We start from the raw sequence: 25267 nt of genomic DNA on the forward strand, positions 1-25267 counted from the left end.
AAATTACCTTAAGCTGCTTTTACATGGGCACTTGCACTGGAAAAAGGTGTCCCAGGAACAAGGCGTCCCAGCATAACTGCCCGTCTAAACATGAACAGGTACTGTAGCACAAACTGCTGAAAAAGTTAATGCTGGCTAAAACAAAAAGGTGTCAGCATTAACTTTTTCAGCAGTTTGTACTACAGTAGCTAGCCTTTGTGCCCCATGCGAATAAATGAACCTTCCACACCCACGACCCTGTCGCCGGTTCACCGGTTGTCCTTCCTTGGACCACTTTTGGTAGGTACTAACCACTGCATACCGGGAACACCCCATAAGATGTGCCATTTTGGAGATGCTCAGACCTAGTCATCTAGCCATCACAATTTGGGCCCTGTCAAAGTTGCTCAGATCCTTACTGCTTGCCCACTTTTCCTGTTTCCAACATATCAGCTTCAAGAACTGACTGTTCTCTTGCTGCCTAATGTATCCCATCCCTTAACAGGTGCCATTGTAATGTCACGTTTTTTTATTTTATGGCTGATCGCTGTGTATATATAGTGTCATGATAACTTTTAGTTATTATAGTCACGATAAATCCAGGGACCTTCAAACTGTATTGATGTTAACTCTAAGAATTATACTTGGGGAACTATTTAATAATTTTACTCATGACAGTGGGCCACAAATTTATTAGACAATACAGAATCACATTTTAACAAAAACATGATTTCTCTTGATACAGCGAAAATCCTGATATTGCCCCAGCATTATATCGTCAGCCCCATACCAAATGTAGTAGCTGGTTTTGTTATCTTTTTAGAAGTGTAAGCAATTTCTGTTTAAAACAAATAAAATAAAAAGTTTAGATTTTGAAAAAGAACTCCAAAAAAGCATAAAAATATCAGAACTACATCTACAGCATATATGTGAAATAGTCAGCAAAAAATACTCAGGTGTAGTCAGACACTGTACACAAGGTCTGCAATGCTTCATCAAAAAACTTAACAGACTCAACCTTTGCCTGTTGTTTATTGTAAGCACTGAATGTATGAGTGTACAGAACACAATGGGATTCTTGCTTTACAAGTTATAACTTCTCCAAATCAACCAACCTGTATTCACAATCTTCTTGGGCTTGTTGAGAGCAGGCATGGATGGGTTGGGCACGGGCATTGTGTCCTGCCCCTGGCGTGCCTCCACTGGGTCATACTCTTTCCCGTCATAATTGGCATCAAAAAACTTCTTAAACCACTGCACAAACTCAAAGTTGTCCTGGAACTTGCCCTTTATCAGCTTATCAACAGGGATGATCTAGGGTAGGGAGGAGATTATTAAACAGTAAACTGACCATGAGAAACAATACAATAAACTTACAGAACAAACCATCAAGGTGAAAGAGTAGAGAGAGAAGGGGGGTGGGGGTGGGATGTGACGTGCACACTGCCAAATTTGTATCTGAGGCACAGATAAGATCACCCACACCTCTCATCTCTCAGTAAAATTACACATGCAACCTTCCTCCAGAAAGATGAACCTAGCAACTAAAGCTGAATTTTGCCTCTGAAACCTGACTACTCTCCATCTCTAACCACCAATGCTAGGAACAAATAAAAGGCAGTTTGATCAGTAATCTGCCACACGTGCTGATCAATTAGCATCACAAGTTATAGCAGGGCTGACACACAGACAATTACATGGTATCTTTACAACCAGTTTGGAAGAAAAATGCATAAACTGTTTAAATTATACGGTTGCGGCTGAAGGCTACTCACTTTGTCAACCCCCATTCTCTTGAATCCAGCTTGCAAGAGCTTAAAATTGTGAATATATTCATGCTCTAACTTTGCTGAAAATTTGACTTTCTTCAAAGGCACACAGCCAGGAAACAGCATGTCCATAAACTGGCAATAGGCAGCACCTGTGGGGCAAAAAGAATTGAGCCATTCAAAAGTATTTCGTGCTTAAAACTGAAAAGTGATGCTCTAGATACGCGCAATAAAAATCTACTCACAAGATAAGGTTAAGTAGGCTTAAAGCTGTACTGCCTTTCAGATTTTAAGTGTAGGTCATAAAAAGAATTTTCCCTGACACCCAATTATTTTTGTTTAGTGGACCAAAAGCTACTGAATTCAAAATCACAGACTTCCAATTTTATTAGTTTTTTTTTTTAAATAGAACAATTAATGAATTTAGAGCCACATGGCCCTAAATTCTCTGCTACTTTTTCCTGCTTCACCATGACCCAATTCAAGATACTGTGTCATACATTATGTGGTGGGCTTTCCTCGTTTGCGCAAGGCATTGTGGGATACAAATTTGAAACAGGAGAGAAAAATGGAGGACGCGAGTATGCAAATGAAACGTGAAAGACCGACTACAATAACGGAAAGTGAAAAGAAAAGACGTTATGTTGTGAAGGAAAGGAAACGCAGGACCAAACTAATAAATATCGGCGGTCAGCCAGCACCTCGGTGTGATCAGCTGCTCGTTTAGTGACAGAATGATGGAACTGTCAGTGCACGGTCAAGGTAAACCTGTAGATGGCAGTAATACAGGACTGTGGATGCCAGCTGCCGTAAAACCCAAAAGAAGGTGGTGGTGGTGGTGGTAAACCTCTGCATGCGCAAATGGACTTCCTCTGTCTGCTTGACTGCATGAAGCGAGCGATTTCATGCACATTATTTGCTCAGGAATCCCCTCAAATTAAATAACTTCCCAGCCACAGGATGGCCTTTTTTTTAAAGATATTACAGAAAAACATATCACAATGACCAAATTTCAGAGGGAACTAAATTTCACTGATTTTAAGAAATCGAAAGGCCGTCTAGCTTTAAGTAGACATGAATAAAAATTCTTTTAAAGATATGAAGCTACACAGGCAACTCTTATAACAGCAACTAGCTCACTGCAACAAGTAGCTGATGAAATATTAATTAAAATGTGAATGTGTGTGTACTGAATGTTTTTCCATGTTTTGTATACTTTACATAAAATGATCAAGCAATTCCCTTCTTCATTTTATATGTCCTCAGGTAGTGTAAATGACATTTTCACCACATTGTCCAAGCTTAGCACACAGCACACAGCACTAGCTGCCTCACCTGAACATAACAGCTCAATCTTTGTGAGATTCATCTGTAAAGACTCGTTGATCCACGCAAGCATATCATGGCGACTCAGGTTGTCGCTCGTCACTGAAGTGGAGTATACATTTACAGCCATGTCCTATAATTAGGCAGGGGCACAGAAACAGACATTAAACAAACCTGTACAATGTAATATCCAATCAGTACCTGCACCACTAATACCTGATGAAAAGCTGCAAATATAAATACTGCACTACTGGAAAAAGCAGGTGCAGCTGAATCACTTCCTGAGACTCAGGAGGTGTGGCCCAAAGTTTAAAGGTAAGTTTCCATGACTCAGACTGGGATGTTTTAATTCTATGACTCATTCATTTGATTTTGATAGACTTGTTATAGACTCAAAAGACTTTTTTGAGGCAAGAGTCTGAAACATGTCTTGGCTAACTGACTACATTTGTGGTAATTTTGGATGTTAAGCAGTGGCTCAGTGGTTCAGAAATTTGCAAGTTACAGCACTGCCAAGCTGCCACTGCTGGGCCCTTAAAGTACCAATGAAACAGTATGAGATATACGATTTGATTCTGTATGTTGACGTATTTCCTTTTAAAACAGGAAGCCTGGGAGTGAGTGAGCAAGTTAAAGGGCTTGGCTGATTTCCACAACAACCAACAGCATTTGAGATATGCCACACCCACCCGAATCTAAACAGTGGCTTTGTAAACTGATAAATAAGGGGCCAAAAGCTGCGTAGGATTTCTCTCTGCCAGTTTGCCCACTGCAGCATGTTGCGGTATTCTATCTGGAACATGCAGGCTGGTCTTAGGCCCCGGCTTGTTTGTTGCCCGCAGCAGTAACAGCATTGAGCTAGCAACAAGAGAAAAGCTGAAAGACTGACGTTTGACATGACACAGTAAAACAAAACCGTATTGAGAAATGAGCTTTTTGGACAAACACACACGTGCCATGTCAAAATGCTTGCTTGCTGTTTCATTCGCTGTATCACAGTGCAAAGATCATGACCACTCAGACAGCCAGCAGTGGCTGGACATGTTTGACTGGAGATCAAGATTTTGCAAACGAGTGCTTGGTTTGAAAGGAGAAAAACATGCATGACAAACAACCTATGCTGGATTCTGTACTTGCTGCTGCTGTATGGCCATTTATCATGCTCAGTTTATTTACAGAGGCAGGAGAAATGTGTTTCAGAGAGCATCTGATTGGATGCAAATCGGACAAGTACATCATGAACCATCACTTTTGTGTGCACATTTTAGAAAAAATGAGGTTCTAATTTTTTTTTTTAAACCTAAAAATGTAATCGGGATCATGATTTTAACTTTCCTCTGCTTGGCTCAGTAATGAGTCGCTTTGGATAAACCATGTCCTCATTCCGCTGAGGCAGCCCGAGTCTGTACCAGAAACCAGGCCGCTCTGCTTCGTCCTGCGCTGGGCCACAGGGCTCTGGTGTTCCTCACAGTTAAATGTTTACTACACCATATTATCACTGTACAGTTCAATAATATGCATTTCAGGTCGCAATGCTTTTTGTTTCCCCTTTTATTACAGGAACAAATGACGACGCTAACGTTTCCTGTTTCCCAGCAGCATCGCATCACATCACATCGTACATGATGTAGCAGAATATAAAGCTGGAAATCCAGACATAACTGAAAACATAGCCACAATTATCAGCAAATTAATAAGTGAAGGCAAAATAACTTGCTAAATTAACTATTAAATAGCGCTTTGTCGACCAAAAACCCGACACATCCAGCCACCCAGAGAAAGGGAAGTAGCGTTAGCAAAGCTGGCTAATTGAGCAGGCTAGCTAGCCCTGTGTGAATAACGGAGCTACCGGTTAGCTAGTCAGATTAGCAAGCGTCATATATACTGGTTCGCTCAAGTACCGTCCAGGAAGACCACTTACTCAGCTAAAGCAACGGCTTCGGACAACTTTTACGCAGATTATTTATACAACGGTGGTGTATACAAGTCGATAACACAATTCACACGCGCTTATTATTCAGACTTCATATAAACGCTTTGTCTCATTCCACCGAGCAGCTAACAATCCCAACATCCAGCCCGAACTTCCTACACGGAGCCATCTACAGTCTCACTTACACATTCACTCCTATTCTGCCACAGCCCATAATACACGTGTTCATTAAAAAAAACATCTGAAACTGCTTATTTAATCAGTTAAACCGCATGTCGGATTAATAAACCGGGTTTTGAAGCTCAGTGTTGTATTTATTACCTCCTCTTTGCCGGCGCTCCCTTTTCTGTGACTATGCGTCGGTTTGTTCAGGCAGATGTTGACGTCATGGCGTAACAGTGAGAACCGGAAGTAAAGTGGAAAGAAGGTCGCGTGGAGAAAAGCGCGCGTGCCAAATTAAAAGCCCTTAGTAACGAGCCTCGAGGACTGAAAGGAGCTCAGCTCTGTGGAGTAGTGATGGGAATTCCGGCTCGTTTTCGGGAGCCGGCTCTTTCGGCTCTTCTTACTATAAGGAGCCGGCTCTTTCGGCTCCCAAACGGCTCCTGAGATTTTATTTTTGATTTAATTGCTGCAATTCATTCATTCATTCATTCATTCATTCATTCATTATCTCTAGCCGCTTTATCCTTCTACAGGGTCGCAGGCAAGCTGGAGCCTATCCCAGCTGACTACGGGCGAAAGGCGGGGTACACCCTGGACAAGTCGCCAGGTCATCACAGGGCTGACACATAGACACAGACAACCATTCACACTCACATTCACACCTACGGCCAATTTAGAGTCACCAGTTAACCTAACCTGCATGTCTTTGGACTGTGGGGGAAACCGGAGCACCCGGAGGAAACCCACGCGGACACGGGGAGAACATGCAAACTCCACACAGAAAGGCCCTCGCCGGCCCCGGGGCTCGAACCCAGGACATTCTTGCTGTGAGGCGACAGCGCTAACCACTACACCACCGTGCCGCCCATTGCTGCAATTAACTAGTTAATTAATTACATTATTATTTATATTTTATCAATAGGATGTTTTCCATTTTATTTTTTAGTTTTTGTAGCCATTGTAAAGCTTTGTAAAGTATAGCAGTGTAACAATGTTCTAGCTATAGAAATAAAACTTACTTACCAATTAATAAATTATTTTCTCACAAACATAATGGGGCGGCACGGTGATGTAGTGGTTAGCGCTGTCGCCTCACAGCAAGAAGGTCCAGGTTCGAGCCCCGTGGCCGGCGAGGGCCTTTCTGTGCGGAGTTTGCATGTTCTCCCCGTGTCCGCGTGGGTTTCCTCCGGGTGCTCCGGTTTCCCCCACAGTCCAAAGACATGCAGGTTAGGTTAACTGGTGACTCTAAATTGACCGTAGGTGTGAATGTGAGTGTGAATGGTTGTCTGTGTCTATGTGTCAGCCCTGTGATGACCTGGCGACTTGTCCAGGGGTGTACCCCGCCTTTCGCCCGTAGTCAGCTGGGATAGGCTCCAGCTTGCCTGCGACCCTATAGAACAGGATAAAGTGGCTAGAGATGATGAGATGAGATGAGACAAACATAATGCAAAACTGTGTTATATTACCAATATAAAATACACAGAAGACATCAACTGTTTATCCTTTATGGCTTTATTTCACACTCGACCTTGAACAAAATGCCACAAAATAAATTATGAAATATAAATCAGGCCTAAGAAACTATGAAGCAAAGTTGGAAATTATTTTAATAAACACAGAACAATGTGCAACAAAATATTTTATTAAATAAAATATTAAATAACTCCGGGTGCTCCGGTTTCCCCCACAGTCCAAAGACATGCAGGTTAGGCTAACTGGTGACTCTAAATTGACCGTAGGTGTGAATGTGAGTGTGAATGGTTGTCTGTGTCTATGTGTCAGCCCTGTGATGACCTGGCGACTTGTCCAGGGTGTACCCCGCCTTTCACCCGTAGTCAGCTGGGATAGGCTCCAGCTTGCCTGCGACCCTGTAGAAGGATAAAGCGGCTAGAGATAATGAGATGAGATGAGAAGTATAAAGTACAATGAACAAAGAAGTAAAAATTACAAAGAAGTGTCAATAACAAAAAACTATTTACATTAAGTCTGCACAAACTCCCAGAATAAGTCTTTAGTGGAGATTGGCATTGAGGAAAACCAAGTATCTCAGCTTGGAAGGGCTGATTCTGTTTCTCCTCTCAGTTATAATCTGTCCTGCTTTTGAAAAGATCCTCTCTGAGGGGACAGATGTTGCCACTATACACATCCTCCGTGCCATCACGTGTGTAAGCCGTGGATAGAGTGCAGCCTTGGTCTCCCACCAGCTTAGGCTACGTTTACACTAGACCGTATCTGTCTCGTTTTCTTCGCGGATGCACTGTCCGTTTACATTAACCCCCCTGAAAAAGCGGGGAAACGGGAATCCGCCAGCGTCCACGTATTCAATCTAGATCGTATCAGCTCCGGTGCTGTGTAAACATTGAGAATACGTGAATACGCTGTGCTGAGCTCTAGCTGGCGTCTCATTGGACAACGTCACTGTGACATCCACCTTCCTGATTCGCTGGCGTTGGTCATGTGACGCGACTGCTGAAAAACGGCGCAGACTTCCGCCTTGTATCACCTTTCATTAAAGAGTATAAAAGTATGAAAATACTGCAAATACTGATGCAAATACTGCCCATTGTGTAGTTATGATTGTCTTTAGGCTTGCCATCCTTCCACTTGCAAGTAATAAGTGATATGCGCTGGGATCACACACACAGCGGCTCAGTCCCGAATCGTGGCTTGTTCACTTCACTCGCGCGCTCTGTGAGCTGCGCAGGGCCGGAGTGCACACCCTCCAGAGGGCACTCGCTGTTCAGGGCGGAGTGATTTGGAGCGCAGGATGCCTGCGGAGCCGAGCGTATCCGCGTATTGGTGTTGCTGTGTGCACGGCTAACGGTTTTAGTGTAAACGCGAATCGTTTTAAGAACGTTAATCTGATGATCCGCTGATTCGACGTAATGTAAACGTAGCCTAGTGGGTCTGCGTTTCGCTGTAACAGGGGCTCCTTTGAATGGTAATAGACAACACAAAGACGCAATCGGACAGCAACTTTTTTTGTGAAAGTCTCTCTCTCTCTCTGAGGCACCTAAGGACAAAAAACTAATTCGGCTCCCCAACTCGGCTCCCACTGAAGAGCCGGCTCCCATCGTTCACTTCAAAGAGCCGGCTCTTTGAACCGGATCGTTCGCGAACGACACATCACTACTGTGGAGTCCATCAGTGATCTGCTCTACATTACAAAAAAAAAGGGTTTATGTTCAAGTCTCACCTGAATACTGTAGATTTGTACCTAAGAAATGCTGCTGTAATCATAAACACGACAATGCTCATATCTGACTGAGAATCCTTTCAATACACTACACTCTGAGAAAATAAAGTACATAATGTACGATGGGGTGCTCTGGTTTGCCCCACAGTTCAAAGACATGCAGGTTAGGCTAATTGGTGGCTCTAAATTGACTATAGGTGTGAACTTAGGCCAAGTTTACATTAGACCGTATCTGTCTCGTTTTCTTCGCGGATGCACTGTCCGTTTACATTAAACCGCCTGGAAACGCCGGGAAACGGGAATCCACCAGGGTCCATGTATTCAATCCAGATCGTGTCAGCTCCGGTGCTGTAAACATTGAGATACGCGGATACGCTGTGCTGAGCTCTAGCTGGCGTCGTCATTGGACAACGTCACTGTGACATCCACCTTCCTGATTCGCTGGCGTTGGTCATGTGACGCGACTGCTGAAAAACGGCGCGGACTTCCGCCTTGTATCACCTTTCATTAAAGAGTATAAAAGTATGAAAATACTGCAAATACTGATGCAAATACTGCCCATTGTGTAGTTATGATTGTCTTTAGGCTTGCCATCCTTCCACTTGCAAGTGGTAAGTGATATGCGCTGGGATCACACACACAGCGGCTCAGTCCCGAATCGTGGCTCGTGCACTTCACTCGTGCGCTGTGTGAGCTGCGCAGGGCCAGAGTGCGCACCCTCCAGAGGGCACTCGCTGTTCAGGGCGGAGTGATTTGGAGCGCAGGATGCCTGCGGAGCCGAGCGTATCCGTGTATTGGTGTTGCTGTGTGCACGCAAATCGTGTATTGGTGTTGCTGTGTGCACACTAATCTTTTTAAAAACGTTAATCTGATGATCCACTGATACGGTCTAATGTAAACATGGGCTTAGACAAAACTTTATTTATCCCCGAAGGGCAATTAGAAGGGCAAAGAGCGGTACATTAAAAGAGCAAGAAAATAAAATCACAAAAATAATAAAAATCACAAAAATGGGTGGGCCAAAACAAACAAACAAACAAACAAACAAACAAACAAACAAACAAACAAAAAAACCAGCGTATTATGTACAATATACAATGGCAGGCCTGTTGCCAGTAACAAAGTAAAAAAAAAAAGGCAGCAGATAAAATATAGCAAATAAATAAAATGACGCGTGGATAAAATTAAAATGACAATATGATTAGAGTGACATTGTAGTTAAAGTGACAAGGTGATATTGTAATATTGCACATCAGGACATGTGATATTGCACTAGAGTATTGTACAGAAGACTTAAAGTGCCATTCCACCATTGGATGTATTTTTTTGGCATAAAATACAATATATTTTATGACAACATGACTAGACAGAGAAATCTTTTAGCTTCAAAATTATATATCAAACATAATTTTTTGACAACGTCAAGTATATTAATTTTGAGACCAAAGTCACCTACCCTTTTAATTTCCGCGCGGTAGTGAAACGTGATGTCATCGGCAGGTTCCCCTTCTTGTGTACCACGTTACGTGTGACGTGGCACAGATTATCAGCAATGGCGGATAGAACGCGATTGTCAGCTTCGGAAAAGAAGCGAAGGAAAATAGCAAGTGATGCCCAAAGGAGACGGTCGATGGTGAATATCGGCACAGCAATCGACAAGTGGAAATCGCGTTCTATCCACCATTGCTGATAATCTGTGCCACGTCACACGTGACATGGTACACAAGAAGGGGAACCTGCCGATGACATCATGTTTCACTACCGCGCGGAAATTAAAAGGGTAGGTGACTTTGGTCGCAAAATTAATATACTTGTCATTGTCAAAAAATTATGTTTGATATATCATTTTGAAGCTAAAAGATTTCTCTGTCTAGTCATCTCATCTCATCTCATCTCATTATCTCTAGCCGCTTTATCCTTCTACAGGGTCGCAGGCAAGCTGGAGCCTATCCCAGCTGACTACGGGCGAAAGGCGGGGTACACCCTGGACAAGTCGCCAGGTCATCACAGGGCTGACACATAGACACAGACAACCATTCACACTCACATTCACACCTACGGTCAATTTAGAGTCACCAGTTAACCTAACCTGCATGTCTTTGGACTGTGGGGGAAACCGGAGCACCCGGAGGAAACCCACGCAGACACGGGGAGAACATGCAAACTCCACACAGAAAGGCCCTCGCCGGCCCCGGGGCTCGAACCCAGGACCTTCTTGCTGTGAGGCGACAGCGCTAACCACTACACCACCGTGCCGCCCCCTGTCTAGTCATGTTGTCATAAAATATATTGTATTTTATGCCAAAGAATACATCCAATGGTGGAATGGCACTTTAAGTTATTGTAACTGTCTTAGACTTTTTAGAGTTCAGGAGGAGAATAACACTTGGAACAAAGGTTGCTCTCCTCCTCTGGGTCTTACAGGCCGGACAGCGGAACCTGCGACCAGATGGCAGCTGCTCAAATGCCGGGAACAAAGCATGAGTCGAGTCCTTAAGAATTCGATGAGCCAGGCCGCTAGCCTGCTGCTCGGACACAGTATTCAGGTGGCGAGCAGGAAGTCCAATAATCTTAGAACACACCTTGACAATATTATGCAGGTGGTTCCTATCCTGTACAGTAATGGAGTAATACCAACAGCATATAGAAAAAGCTAAAACACTTTCAATGAATGTATAATAGAATGTCAACAAGATGTTCTGACTGACAGAAAAAGAGTTCAGTTTCCTTAGTAGGTACATCCTCTGGTGGCACTTCCTCAGGATCCCTTCTGTGTTGGAAGAGAACCTCAGTTGGCAGTCCAGAATGGTTCCCAGGTAATTGAATGTGAGTGTGAATGGTTGTCTATGTGTTAGCCTGGCGATGACCTGGTGACTTGTCCAGGGTGTACCCCGCCTCTCGCTCATAGTCAGCTGGGATAGGCTCCAGCTTGCCTGCGACCCTGTAGGACAGGTTACGCGGCTACAGATAATGGATGGATTGTACGACAGGGCAGCACGGTGGTGTAGTGGTTAGCACTGTTGCCTCACAGCAAGAAGGTTCTGGGTTTGAGCCCAGCGGCCAACAGGGAGTTGTGTGAAGTTTGCATGTTCTCCCCGTGTCTGTTCGGGTTTCCTCCGGGTGCTCCGGTTTCCCCCACAGCCCAAAGACATGCAGGTTAGGCTAATTGGTGGCTCTAAATTGCCTGTAGGTGTGAATGTGAATGGTTGTTTGTCTTTGCGTCAGCCCTGTGATAACCTGGCGACTTGTCCAGGGTGTACCCCGCCTTTTGCCCATAGTTAGCTGGGATAGGCTCCACCTTGCCTGCGACCCTGTAGAACAGGATAAGCAGCTACAGATAATAGATGGATGGATTGTACGATAGACTGCTGAGAGATGAGTTATGGTATTGTATGAGAAAGAGTGGAGTGAATGAGAAGTATATTAGAGTAGTGCAAGACATGTATGAGAACAGTGAAACAGCAGTGAGGTGTGCAGTTGGAACGACTGAATGGTTCAAGGTGAAGGTGGGACTTCATCAAGGATTTGCTTTGAGTCCTTTCTTGTTTGCCATAGTGATGGATAGCTTGAGGGACGAAGTGAGGCAAGAGTCACCATGGAACATGATGTTTGCAGATTATATTGTGATATGTGGTGAAAGTAGAAAGAAAGTTGAGCTGGGTTTGGAGAGATGGAGGTATGCATTGGAACAAAGAGGAATGAAGGTGAGCAGTAGCAAAACAGAATACATGTGCATCAATGAGAATGGGGATGAGAGTGTAGTGAAGATGCAACATAAAGAAAGTTGGTGAATTCAAGTACCTGGGGTCAACTGTGCAGGAAAATGGTGGCTGTGATAGTGAGGTGAGAAAGAGAGTGCAGGCAGGGTGGAGCAGTTGGAGAAGGATTTCTGGAGTCATTTCTGATAGGAAAGTCCCAGCAAAAGTGAAAGGTAAGATGTATAAGACAGTAGTGAGACCAGCTGTGATGTATGGATTGGAGACCGTACCCTTAACGAAGAGACAGGAGGCAAAGTTGGAGGTGGCGGAGTTGAGGATGTTAAGGTTTGCGATGGGAGTGACAAGATTGGACAGGATTAGGAACGAGCACATCAGAGGGACAGCACATATGGAGAGCTTGGGAATTAAACTAAGAGACATGAGACTGAGATGGTATGGGTACATCCTGAGAAGAGATGCAGAGCGTGTTGGAAGGAGAATGTTGAGGATGGCGCTTCCAGGCACACGAAAATGAGAAAGGCCAAAGAGGAGATACATGGATGTGGTGAGAGAGGACATGAAAGTGGCAAGTGTGGTAGAGAAGGATGCGGAGGACAGGGAGAAATGGAGATGAAAGATCCGCTGTGGCGACCCCTAATTGGGAGCAGCCAAAAGAAGAAGAAGAAGATTGTACCTTTAGGGGTATGGAGCAGCACGGTGGTGCAGTGTTTAGCCCTGTTGTCTCACAGCAAGAAGGTTCTGGGTTCGGGCCCAGTGGCCAGCGTGGGGGGTTTGTTTCTGTGTAGAGTTTGCATATTCTCCCCGTGTCTGCGTGGGTTTCCCCCACAGTCCAAAGACATGCAGTTAGGTTAACTGCCTACTCTAAATTGTCCATTTGGTGTGAATGGCTGTTTTCCAAGCAGGAAAACTACTGTATGCTCCAGTTAATATGATATTGGATCCACATGGCAGCGACCCCACACGCATAAGTGGGACAAGCTGGAAGAAATGAGTGAGATTGTATCTATGTCTTGTCACTGGGGCAGGACCCTCTAAGGTACTTCTTCTTCAGTGTTCTGCCTGATGGAAGGTCCCGCTCTGACAGCTCCAGCCATCAAAGGTACTAGGGAAGAATTAGAGTAGTGGTTTCCCATTGCCTTCTTCTGGATTATTCTAGAGGTTTTCTCCTCTCAACCATTCACATCTATGGGCAATTTAGAGTAGCCAGTTAATTTGACCACATAGCTTTGGACTATGGGGGAAACCAGAGCAGCCGGAGAAAACCCACGCAGACACGTGGAGAACATGCAAACTCCACACAGAAAGGCCCCTGTCAGCCACTGGGCTCAAACCCAGAACCTTCTTGCTGTGAGGCAACAGTGCTAACCACTACACCACCGTGTCACCCCCTAAGGTACTTATTTGTACCCTTTATATACTGCTTGGGACCATATATACCTTTTTGGCCCTATAAAGATACACATAGTTACCTTGAGGTCTAATCATGAGCCGTAGGGGGTACATTAGTATAGACTGTACCTTGGGAGGCAGAAATGGACTCCTACTGTACCCCTATTTCTAACAGTGTACTGTTTGACATGACACAATTGTGTAAGAGTAATGATTTTTAAATCTGGTGCCACTCAGTACAGTTCCCTTTTGAGTGTGATTCCAGTCAAGGTTTCATCCTCATGTTGTCTACATTTTTCTTTGCCACTGGTTTACTCATTGGGGATCTAAATTTACATCCAGGTATTTGTAAAGTAGCTTTGTGATCATGCTTGTTGTTCAATGTACTATATAAATAAACTCAATTAGAATGAATTGAGCTTTGAAGCCTTTGCATCCTTGTCTTAAATGAAAACATTCTTCCGTGTCACACAGATGTAGACATTACCATTCCATCTACACTATATGGCCAAAAGTACACTGACACTTGATCATCACTCCCAAGCTGTTGCCACAAGGTTTGAAGCACACAGTTGTCAAAGACGTCTTTGTATGCTGTGGCACTAAGATTTCCCTTCACTAGAGCACCCCACTGAACACGCTGGGGATGAATAGGAATGCCGACTACACCCCAGGTCTATTCACCCAACATCAGTGCCTGACCACACTAATACTTTTGTGGCTGAACGGGCAAAAGTCCCCCAGCCATGCTCCAAAGTCTACTGAAAAGCCTTCTCAGAAGAATAGAGGTCATTATAACAGCAAAGGATGACTAATCTGGAATGGGATTTTCAAAAGGCATGCATGGGTGTCAGGTTTCCATATACTTTTGGCCATATAGTTTATATTATTCTATACATACATTCAATGGCCAATTTGTTAGTTACACCTTTTACAAAGACTTACTGTCCATTTACATTTGTTCTGCATATAGACTAGCTGCACTAGATATACAATTATACAGTGGTGCTTGAAAGTTCGTGAACCCTTTAGAATCATCTATATTTCTGCATAAATATGACCTAAAACATCATCAGATTTTCACACAAGTCCTAAAGGTAGATAAAGAGAACCCAGTTAAACAAATGAGACAAAAATATTATACTTGGTCATTTATTTATTGAGGAAAATTATCCAATATTACTGTGGCAGCGGAGGCGTGGTCAAGCGTTGGTCTGTGACCGGAGGGTGGAGTCAGGGAAGGTAAGTGGCAGAATCACTGCACCTGATGTTGGTTAATCTGTTTGTGTGTCTTCCCCAGTGACCGCGCCCTATATAAGGAGAGAGAGAGAGTAGAGGAAAAAAGCTCTCTCCCTGACCTGACTCATGTGTGTGTGGCTGAGAGAGTGAATATAGTTACTGAAAAGTACTAAATAAAGAGTTTTTCTTGTGGAACTTAATTCTGGCCTGCCGTCTTTTCTGTGCTCCACCCCTACGAACTGCTACAGTGGTGCTGAAACCCGGGATTCGAGCACAAGAAAAAGAACAGCCCCATGGAGTCCTCCCCCTTCGCGGACCTGGTCCACGCCCTCGCCACGGCCCAGCAGAGCCAGCACCAGGTGCTAGTCACCCTCCGAAAGGAGCAGGAGCACCGGTTCGAGGCCCTGGTGCTGGCGCAGCAGGAAGACCGACAGGTGTTCCGGCACCTCCTCGCGTCGGCGGGGTCCACTACCTCCACCGCCGCGGGCCCTTCTCCCCTCACCAAGATGGGCCCGCATGACAACCCCGAGGCCTTCCTCACGCTCTTCGAGCAGGCAGCAGAGGCCTCGGGCTGGCCGGTGGAACAACGCACGGCGCGCCTCCTCCCCCTGCTAACGGGCAAGGTGCAGCTGGCCGCGCTACAGCTCCCCGCCGACCGCCGGCTGGTCTACGTGGACCTTTGCCGGGCCTTCCTCCAGCGGGTGGGGCACACCCCTGAACAACAGCGACAGCACTTCCGTGCTCTGCGTCTGGAGGAAGTCGGCCGGACGTTCGCGTTTGGCCAGCAGCTCCGGGACGCCTGCTGGTGGTGGTTGAGGGCCGACAACCGCGACGCCGAGGGGATCATCGATCAGGTGGTACTGGAGCAGTTCATCGCCTACCTACCAGAGGGAACCGCGGAGTGGGTCCAGTGCCACCGCCTGGCGTCGCTGGATCAGGCCATCAAGTTAGTGGAGGACCATTTGGCGGCTGTTCCTATGGCAGGACAGCGGACATCCTCTTCTTCCCTCTTCTCTCTCTCTCCCTCTTTCTCCTCCTGTATCTCGTCCTCGCCCCGTTCCCCCACCGCGGAGGCGGGGGCTGGCCCCATCCCAGCCGGCCCGTCACACCCGCGGTGCCCTCCCGTTTTTTCCTTCTGTGTCTGTCTCTTCCCCCCCCCAGGTGAGTGATCCCCAGAGCACTGGTGCAGAGAGGAAGCCCGGGCCGGTTTGCTGGTGCTGCAGGGAGCCAGGCCAACTCCAACAGCAGTGCTCGGTGATGGAAGTGGGCACGGTGGTTTGGATTCCCGGCGCGCCAGGAGCCACCCTCGATCGGGCCGGAGCGTATCGCGTACCGGTGAGTATCCAAGGGGATACATATCAGGCTTTGGTGGACTCTGGCTGTAATCAGACCTCAATTCACCAAAGCCTGGTGCAAGACGAGGCATTGGAGGGAGCACAGGGGGTGAAGGTGTTGTGTGTGCATGGGGATGTTCACAGCTACCCTTTAGTGTCGGTCCACATTCTTTTTCGAGGGGAAAAATTTAGAGTAAGGGTGGCGGTTAATCCTTGCCTCACCCACTCGATAATTTTGGGGACTGATTGGCCGGGATTCAGGGAGTTAATGAGCCATCTAGTGAAGAGTGGGTCCTGCTGTAGTTTAGCAGGGGGAGGTCCCGGTGTCGCTTTGGCAGGAGCAGCTGTCACAGAGCCATCTACGTCATCTCCGCGTCAGAGTGAGGAGCAGCAGGCTCCTCCTCCCACTCTCGGGGAATTCCTTGCAGATTTTCTGTTAGAGCAATCGCGAGATGAGTCTCTGCAGCATGCATTTGACCAAGTGAGAGTAATTGATGGTCAAACGCTCCAGCCAAACGCCACCCCGTCCTTCTCTTATTTTTCTATTATGAAGGATAGGTTATACCGAGTGACGCAGGACACTCAGACTAAAGAGCAAGTCACACAGCTTTTGATTCCAAAGAGCCGCCGGGAATTGGTATTCCAGGCGGCGCACTTCAATCCCATGGGTGGACACTTAGGGCAGGATAAGACACTAGCCCGACTAATGGCCCGGTTCTATTGGCCAGGGATTCGCGGCTATGTCCGTAGGTGGTGTACGGCGTGCCGCGAATGCCAGTTAGTAAGTCCAGCGGCCATTCCAAAAACGCCTTTGCGCCCTCTCCTATTAATCGAGGCCCCGTTCGAAAGAATTGGGATGGATCTCGTCGGGCCATTAGATCGGTCAACACGAGGGTACCGCTTTATTTTAGTTCTGGTGGACTATGCAACACGATACCCGGAAGCAGTGCCTCTTCGCAATATCTCAGCACGCAGTATTGCGGAAGCGCTCTTCCGCGTCATCTCCCAAGTTGGAATCCCGAAAGAGATTCTGACTGACCAAGGCACCTCGTTTATGTCACGTACACTGAACGAACTGTATGGGTTATTAGGTATTAAGCCGATCCGCACCAGCGTGTATCACCCACAAACAGATGGTTTAGTTGAATGGTTCAATAGCACCCTCAAGAATATAATTAAAAAATTTGTAAGTGAGGACGCATGTAATTGGGATAAATGGCTCGAACCCTTGTTATTTGCAGTGCGAGAGGTCCCCCAAGCCTCCACGGGGTTCTCCCCATTCAAATTGTTATATGGGCGTAAGCCGCACGGCATTCTAGATGTGCTGCGAGAAAATTGGGAGGAGGGACCTTCACCCAGTAAAAATCAAATTCAATACGTTATGGAGCTGCGCGCAAAACTCCACACACTCACACACCTAACCCAGGAGAATTTGCGGCAGGCCCAAGAATGGCAAACGCACCTGTACGACAGGGGTACGTGCCTTAGGGAGTTTGCACCAGGAGATAAAGTTCTCGTACTGTTGCCCACATTGAGCTCCAAATTAATCGCCAGTGGCAAGGACCCTTTGAGGTCACACAGCGAGTTGGGGATGTCGACTACGAGGTGAGGCGAACTGACAGGGGTGGGGCGCTACAGATTTACCACCTCAATCTGCTCAAACTCTGGAACGAGGAGGTCCCTGTGGCGTTGGTGTCGGTGGTTCCGGAGAAGGCGGAGCTGGGGCCAGCAGTTCAAAAGGGAACATTGGCATCGTGTACCTCTCTGGTCCCCTGTGGAGACCACCTCTCCCCGACCCAACTTGCGGAGGTCGCACAGTTGCAGACCAAGTTTTCGGACGTGTTCTCGCCCCTGCCCGGCCGCACCGACCTCATAGAGCACCACATTGAGACGCCCCCGGGGGTGGTAGTGCGCAGCCGCCCTTACAGGTTACCTGAACACAAGAAAAAAGTGGTTTGGGAAGAACTCGAGGCCATGCTCGAAATGGGCATCATCGAGGAGTCCCACAGTGACTGGAGCAGCCCGGTGGTCTTGCTACCCAAGACCGATGGGTCGGTCCGGTTCTGTGTGGACTATAGAAAAGTCAACGTGGTGTCTAAATTCGACGCGTACCCAGTGCCTCGTATTGATGAGTTGCTCGATCGACTAGGCACGGCTCGCTTTTACTCGACACTGGATTTGATAAAGGGTTATTGGCAGATCCCCTTGACTCCATTATCCCGAGAAAAAACGGCCTTTTCCACACCGTTCAGCTTACACCAGTTTGTCACACTTCCTTTGGGCTGTTTGGGGCGCCCGCTACTTTCCAGCGACTGATGGATAGGGTCCTCTGCCCCCACGCCACCTATGCCGCCGCGTACCTAGACGATATCATTATTTATAGTAATGACTGGCAGAGGCACCTACAACACTTGAGGGCCGTCCTTAGGTCGCTGGGTGGGTCTCACAGCCAACTCGAAGAAGTGTGCAATTGGGCGGGTGGAAGTACGGTATCTGGGCTTCCACTTGGGCAACGGGCAGGTGCGTCCCCAAATTAACAAGACAGCAGCAATTGCGGCCTGCCTGAGGCCCAAGACCAAAAAGGGGGTGAGACAGTTCCTGGGGCTGGCTGGCTACTATCGTAGGTTTATGCCTAATTATTTGGACGTCACCAACCTGCTGACTGATCTGACTAAAAAGGGGGCACCAGATCCGGTCCAGTGGACGGAGCAATGCCAGTGGGCTTTCTCTGAGGTGAAGGCTGCACTGTGCGGGGGGGCCACTGTTACACTCCCCTGACTTTTCTCTCCCCTTTACGTTGCAGACGGACGCGTCGGACAGAGGGCTGGGAGCCGTTCTGTCCCAGGAGGTGGAGGGGGAGGACCGCCCCATCCTGTACATAAGCAGGAAGCTGTCGGTGCGTGAGGAGCGCTCCAGCACGATCGAAAAGGAGTGCCTGGTGTGGGTGCAATCAGTTAATTATTGAAATTAAGTGATCAATCTCATTAAATCAGTCTCATTAAATTTGAAGGTCAATAATTAAAATGAATCAATCCCATTGAATCGTTTACTTTGACTCATTTGAATTGAATCATACCATAGAATCAGTCTCATTTGAAGTGAATCATTCAGTGAATCATTTAGTGAATCGTTCAATGAATCATTTAGTGAATCATACCATTAATCCTGGTGCTTAATAATAAATTACCAAACAGCTAAATTATGGTATATTTCCAAATTATTACGATCACTTACCATATTACATAACTTATATGCACCTTTTTGAATTCTTTGAGAGATTGGGGACTTCAGAAATATTGGAACACCAACAAGATGAATACACACAGCTTTGATAATAAATGGATTTATTATAACAAAGATAAAAATGGATAATCAATATATACAAATATGATATGGTGTGTGTGTGTGTGTGTGTGCGTGTGTGTGTGTATGTGTGTGTGTGTGTGTGTGTGTGTGTATGGCCTAGCTTGTTGCTAGCTAAAACAAAGGAATGTTATCTAATGCCGCTTTTCCACTACAAACGCGGCTGAGCCGTGCCATGCTGAGTTGAGCTGAGTCGAGCTGAGCGGGGCTGTTGGAGTTGCATTTCGACTACAACCGCGCTGAACCGTGCTGGCTGGAAGTGGGTGGACACATTGGGTGGAGTTAGCGAAAGTGGGTGGACGTCACGTGATGTCGTTAAGCAGCGCAAACAGTGACATCAGTGACAGTGGCGGAACAAGTCAGAGCCGGGCCGGGGCCGGGGCAAATGACCGGGCCCTTTATTAAAGCTTATCATAACATCATTTTAGGCTACAAAATGTCCGCAACTGCGGTGTTTACCAATTTCAACACTACCGGGTGCAACTATGTTATTTAGTACATCAAGTCCTTCAAACGAACATGTAACTCAGAAACAAAAAACATTAGGATACTGTACATGGCTCATAATAAAACATCAATAGCCTATACTGCGCACATTATTTGAAGGGCATACGAATGAGCGCTCAGAGGTTGCAACGGTGACAGGAAGAGTCAGAAATAAAAGGAGGGCGGTGCAAACCTCACTGAATGCACTGTGTTTACCAATTTCAACACTACGGGGTGCAACTATGTTATTTTGTACATTAAGTCCTTCAAACGAACATGTAACTCAGAAACAAAAAAACATTAGGCGACATACTGTACATGGCTCATAATAAAACATCAATAGCCTACTGCGCGCATTATTTGAAGGGCATACGACGAGCCTTGCGCTCCGCGAACTCGTCCACGATGCTCTGTATGTCACTGATTCAGTGATCTTTTAAGCGGTAGTCTCACGACCCGGAGAGTAAACAATAAACATGGAGGACATGGAGTCGTTAGTGTTGCTGGTCTTGGTGCTGTGGCTTGTTGTCACCGACAACGCCAACAGATACTGGCAAGAGCGGCTTCATAATTCTCGTAATTCTTCTTCTTCCGGGTTTGCGGTGTTTACAGATCCCAGCGCGCTCGCGGGGCATGTGTGGGCATGTGAGGACACTCCTCCTCACCAATCAGTGCACAGGGGAGTGTCTGCTCACGCCCCCAGCCTCACTCGGCACGGTTTGGCTCGCTTCAGCCCCACTCCAAAACGGTGCGAGTTTTAGGGGCTAAGCAGGGCTGAAGCGAGCTGAGTCGTGCTGTTTTTTGGTAGTCGAAACGCGAGCCGTGTCGGGCTGAAGTGAGCTGAAGCGAGCTGAAGTGAGCTGAAAAAGGGTAGTGGAAAAGGGCCATAAATAGAACAAAGGATTAGCTCTGTTGCTAATGTGTGCTTGTGTGTGTGTGTGGGAAGGACTTGACCATGTGTTTAGCCTCGTGTAGCTAACTACACGTGGTGGAGGCCTAGATTAGCCTTGTGTTGCTAGTGTGTGTTTGTGAAAGGCCCTATGGCCTAGCTAAAGTGTGTTTGTTAGGCCTGGTGAGGCCTACTGAGCATGTGTTGCTAAAGACAAAGGAATTAGCCATAGCTAACTAGGGTGTGTTTGTGAGTGGCCACGTGGCCTGAACAAAAAGCTAGCTTGTGGATTTCTAGCTGAGGTGTGGTTTATCAGGCCTGATGGCCTGCTGAGCACATGGTAGGCCTTGATTAGCTTTGTGTTGCTAAGCAGACAAAGGGAAGCTGTAGCTAACCCACTAGCTCATAACCATACTGAATCCACTGAAATCTTGATGAGATCAAGATGTATAATAATGAAATTATAATGTTAGTAAGAATAAGAGAGAGAGAAGCATGCACAGCCTGTCTATTAAAACAATTGAGATTAAAACAAAAACAGAACAATTCAACACGCTGTGTGTTTAACAGTGTAACAGATAAACCTGGGTTTAAATTCACACTATTTCAATAAAGCAACTTCCTAAAACTAGCTTAATTATTATGCCCAAATATATTTTACTCAATATCTTGCCTCTAGCAAAGTTCTGAGAAGATGTTCGCCGTTGCAGAGCTTCGCTGTTCATGAAGCATGTGAGTCGATTCTGTGGACAGAGAACTTCTCTTGATCCGATGCGTCGTTCGTGATGAAAGGAAAGTCTCTGATTAATGTGCACAGAACTTCAATCAGGAGGAATTCTGGTCGCTCCTAATTACAAATTAAAACTGCGTTTGAGCTGCAGTCGTGACATCACTTCTAATATGAATAAACTGGTTGTACTGTAACTCAGGTTGAGTTTAAAGATCGCGATATTCTGGACTTTTACCTTGGCCAGTGGTTAAGCACAGAACGCGCTGGATGGTGAATCTTGCAAGAAAGAAGTGTTTCGGGTTTGAGAGCATCTCTTTTGTGTGTCGAGATTCCTTGGAATCCGGACACGAGAGACAAAGAGCGGAGCTTCCGCCTGGACTTATGCGCGCATGGCGGACTGACGTAGATGATCCCGCCTACGCGTGATGTAGGTCACGCGGAAGAGGACTGGGAGTTGTAGTTCTTAGACACAGAATGGCGGCATGATACCTACACTGGCAATCAAGTGGGCGGTCCTCGCCCTCCGCTACTACCTCCTGGGGTGCTCTTTCACCCTCTGTTCGGACCATGCGCCCCTCCAGTGGCTCCACTGCATGAAGGATGCCAATGCACGGATCACCCGTTGGTATCTGGCACTCCAGCCCTTTAATTTCAAGGTGGTCCACAGGCCGGGGGCGCAGATGGTCGTGGCGGACTTCCTCTCCCGTCAAGGGGGGGAGTCAGCTGCAGGCTGGACGGCTGCCCGGCCTGAGTCGGGCGGTGGGGGTATGTGGCAGCGGGGGCGTGGTCAAGCGTCGGTCTGTGACCGGAGGGTGGAGTCAGGGAAAGTAAGTGGCAGAATCACTGCACCTGATGGTTAATCTGTTTGTAAGTCTTCCCCAGTGACCGCGCCCTATATAAGGAGAGAGAGAGCAGAGGAAAAAAGCTCTCTCCCTGACCTGACGACTCATGTGTGTGTGTGTGGCTGAGAGAGTGAATATAGTTACTGAAAAGTACTAAATAAAGAGTGTTTCTTGTGGAACTTAATTCTGGCCTGCTGTCTTTTCTGTGCTCCACCCCTATGAACTGCTACAATTACATATCTGTGAGTGGCAAAAGTATGTGAACCTTTTCTTTCAGTATCTGGTGTGACCCCCTTGTGCAGCAATAACTGCAACTAAACTTTTCTGGTAACTGTTGATCAGTCCTGCACACTGGCTTGGAGGAATTTTAGCCCATTCCTCCGTACAGAACAGCTTCAACTCTGGGATATTGATGGGTTTCCTCACATGAACTGCTCGCTTCAGGTCCTTCCACAAGATTTCGATTGGATTAAGGTCAGGACTTTGACTTGGCCATTCCAAAACATTAACTTTACTCTTCTTTAACCATTCTTTGGTAGAATGACTTGTGTGCTTAGGGCCGTTGTCTTGCTGCATGACCCACCTTCTCTTGAGATTCAATTCATGGACAGATGTCCTGACATTTTCCTTTAGAATTCGCTGGTATAATTCAGAATTCATTGTTCCATCAATGATGGCAAGCTGTCCTGGCCCAGATGCAGGAAAATGGGCCCAAACCATGATACTACCACCACCATGTTTCACAGATGGGATAAGGTTCTTATGCTGGAATGCAGTGTTTTCCTTTCTCCAAACATAACGCTTCTCATTTAAACCAAAAAGTTCTATTTTGGTCTCATCCATCCACAAAACATTTTTCCAATAGCCTTCTGGCTTGTCCATGTGATCTTTAGCAAACTGCAGACGAGCAGCAATGTTCTTTTTTGGAAAGCAGTGGCTTTCTCCTTGCAGCCCTGCTATGCACAGCATTGTTGTTCAGTGTTCTCCTGATGGTGGACTCATGGACATTAACATTAGCCAATGTGAGAGAGGCCTTCAGTTACTCAGAAGTTACTCTGGGGTCCTTTGTGACCTCGCTGACTATTACACACCTTGCTCTTGGAGTGATCTTTGTTGGTTGACCACTCCTGGGGAGGGTAACAATGGTCTTGAATTTCCTCCATTTGTACACAATCTGTCTGACTGTGGATTGGTGGAGTCCAAACTCTTTAGAGATGGTTTTGTAACCTTTTCCAACCTGATGAGCATCAACAACGCTTTTTCTGAGGTCCTCAGAAATCTCCTTTGTTCATGCCATGATACACTTCCACAAACACGTGTTGTGAAGATCAGGCTTTGATAGATCCCTGTTCTTTAAATAAAACAGGGTGCCCACTCACACCTGATTGCCATCCCATTGATTGAAAACACCTGACTCTAATTTCACCTTCAAATGAACTGCTAATCCTAGAGGTTCACATACTTTTGCCACTCACAGATATGTAATATTGGATCATTTTCCTCTATTTTGGTCTCATTTGTTTAACTGGGTTCTCTTTATCTACTTTTAGGACTTGTGTGAAAATCTGATGTTTCAGGTCATATTTATGCAGAAATATAGAAAATTCTAAAGGGTTCACAAACTTTGAAGCACCACTGTAAGTATAAAGTGTTACACATTACTAGACTCTACTACCTCATTCATCAGTCGGACCATTATTTGGGTGGTAGACCATTATCAGAACAGCAGCAGAAACACTGGCTTGGTAGAGGTATTGTAGTATGTGGCACTGATACATGTGTGTCAGCACCTCACTGTTATTACTGGATCGTGAGTAGAACAGAAAGCAAAAGAATTCCAACCAACAGCAGTTGATAAAGGGCTGGAGAAAAGTGAACACACACACACACACTATGCATGAAAAAAGCATCAGTGATATGCCTGCTATGCTCACATCTGTGTAACACCAGCATACAGTGTCATTGCTGTGCTGAGAATGATTCACCACCCAAATTCATCCATCCATCCATCCATTATCTGTAGCCGCTTATCCTGTGTAGGGTCGTGGGCAAGCTGGAGCCTATCCCAGCTGACTATGGGCAGGAGGTGGGGTACACCCTGGACAAGTCGACAAGTCATCGCAGACCTAACGCATAGAGACAAATAACCATTCACACTCACACCTATGGTCAATTTAGAGTCACCAGTTAACCTAACCTGCATGTTTTTGGACTGTTGGGGAAACCGGAGCACCCGGAGGAAACCCATGCAGACACGGGGAGAACATGCAAACTCCACACAGAAAAGCCTCTGTTGGCTACTAGGCTCGAACCCAGAACCTTCTTGCTGTGAAGCGACAGTGCTAACCACTACACCACCATGTTGCCCACCGCCAACATTTGGTTAGTGGTGGTCCTATACTGGTTCCCTTCCAGTGATGAACTGGGTAGAGATAATGCATATTGCAATGTATGGGCTAAAGCTCCCAGTGCACCTTTGTTATCGATTAAATGACTAAAAAAAATGTATGTATAAATATGGGTGTACTTAAGTGACCACAACAACTTTCATTCATTGGTTTATCCTGGATAGGTTATGCAAATAATTAGATTTGCTTGCTGGTAAGGACTCATTGGCATAGGTTTTATTTTTTTTTACTTTGTCTGACTGGTGTCATATCAGGCATATGTTCCAAAAAGTTTTACCACTAGATGCTGCTCTCACCCCATTAAAAAGGAGAGTAACATGAAATGACATGCCTTGCTCAGGTATGAATACATTAATCCCATCTAATGCTTTTGACCGCATGTAAAATGAACACTCAACCTTGAGGTTTCATTAAATGAGCTTTATTTGCCTTTTTTTTGTTCGTATTTGATAATTGGCTTTTGACACTAAGAAAAGACTATAGAAATGCAAGACAACTCATGA

At 46.0% G+C, this 25267-nt stretch overlaps 1 protein-coding gene across 2 annotated transcripts in view; it reads right to left on the reverse strand.

Annotated features, from left to right (window-relative positions):
* mapre1b (microtubule-associated protein, RP/EB family, member 1b) overlaps positions 1–5403 on the reverse strand; it is a 12064-nt gene extending 6661 nt beyond the window's left edge. For both annotated transcript variants that reach the window (XM_060937939.1, XM_060937938.1), the window contains exons 1-4: positions 5329–5403; positions 3084–3207; positions 1755–1900; positions 1095–1293 (exon numbers count right to left, since the gene is read on the reverse strand). In XM_060937939.1, coding sequence (XP_060793922.1) covers positions 1095–1293; positions 1755–1900; positions 3084–3204 — 466 coding nt within the window. In that variant the 5' untranslated portion in view covers positions 3205–3207; positions 5329–5403. The remainder of the gene's footprint in view (positions 1–1094; positions 1294–1754; positions 1901–3083; positions 3208–5328) is intronic.
* Between the last annotated feature and the right edge of the window lie 19864 nt (positions 5404–25267).

The sequence above is a fragment of the Neoarius graeffei genome, chromosome 13 (assembly GCF_027579695.1).
Source record: "Neoarius graeffei isolate fNeoGra1 chromosome 13, fNeoGra1.pri, whole genome shotgun sequence".
Taxonomy (NCBI): domain Eukaryota; kingdom Metazoa; phylum Chordata; class Actinopteri; order Siluriformes; family Ariidae; genus Neoarius; species Neoarius graeffei.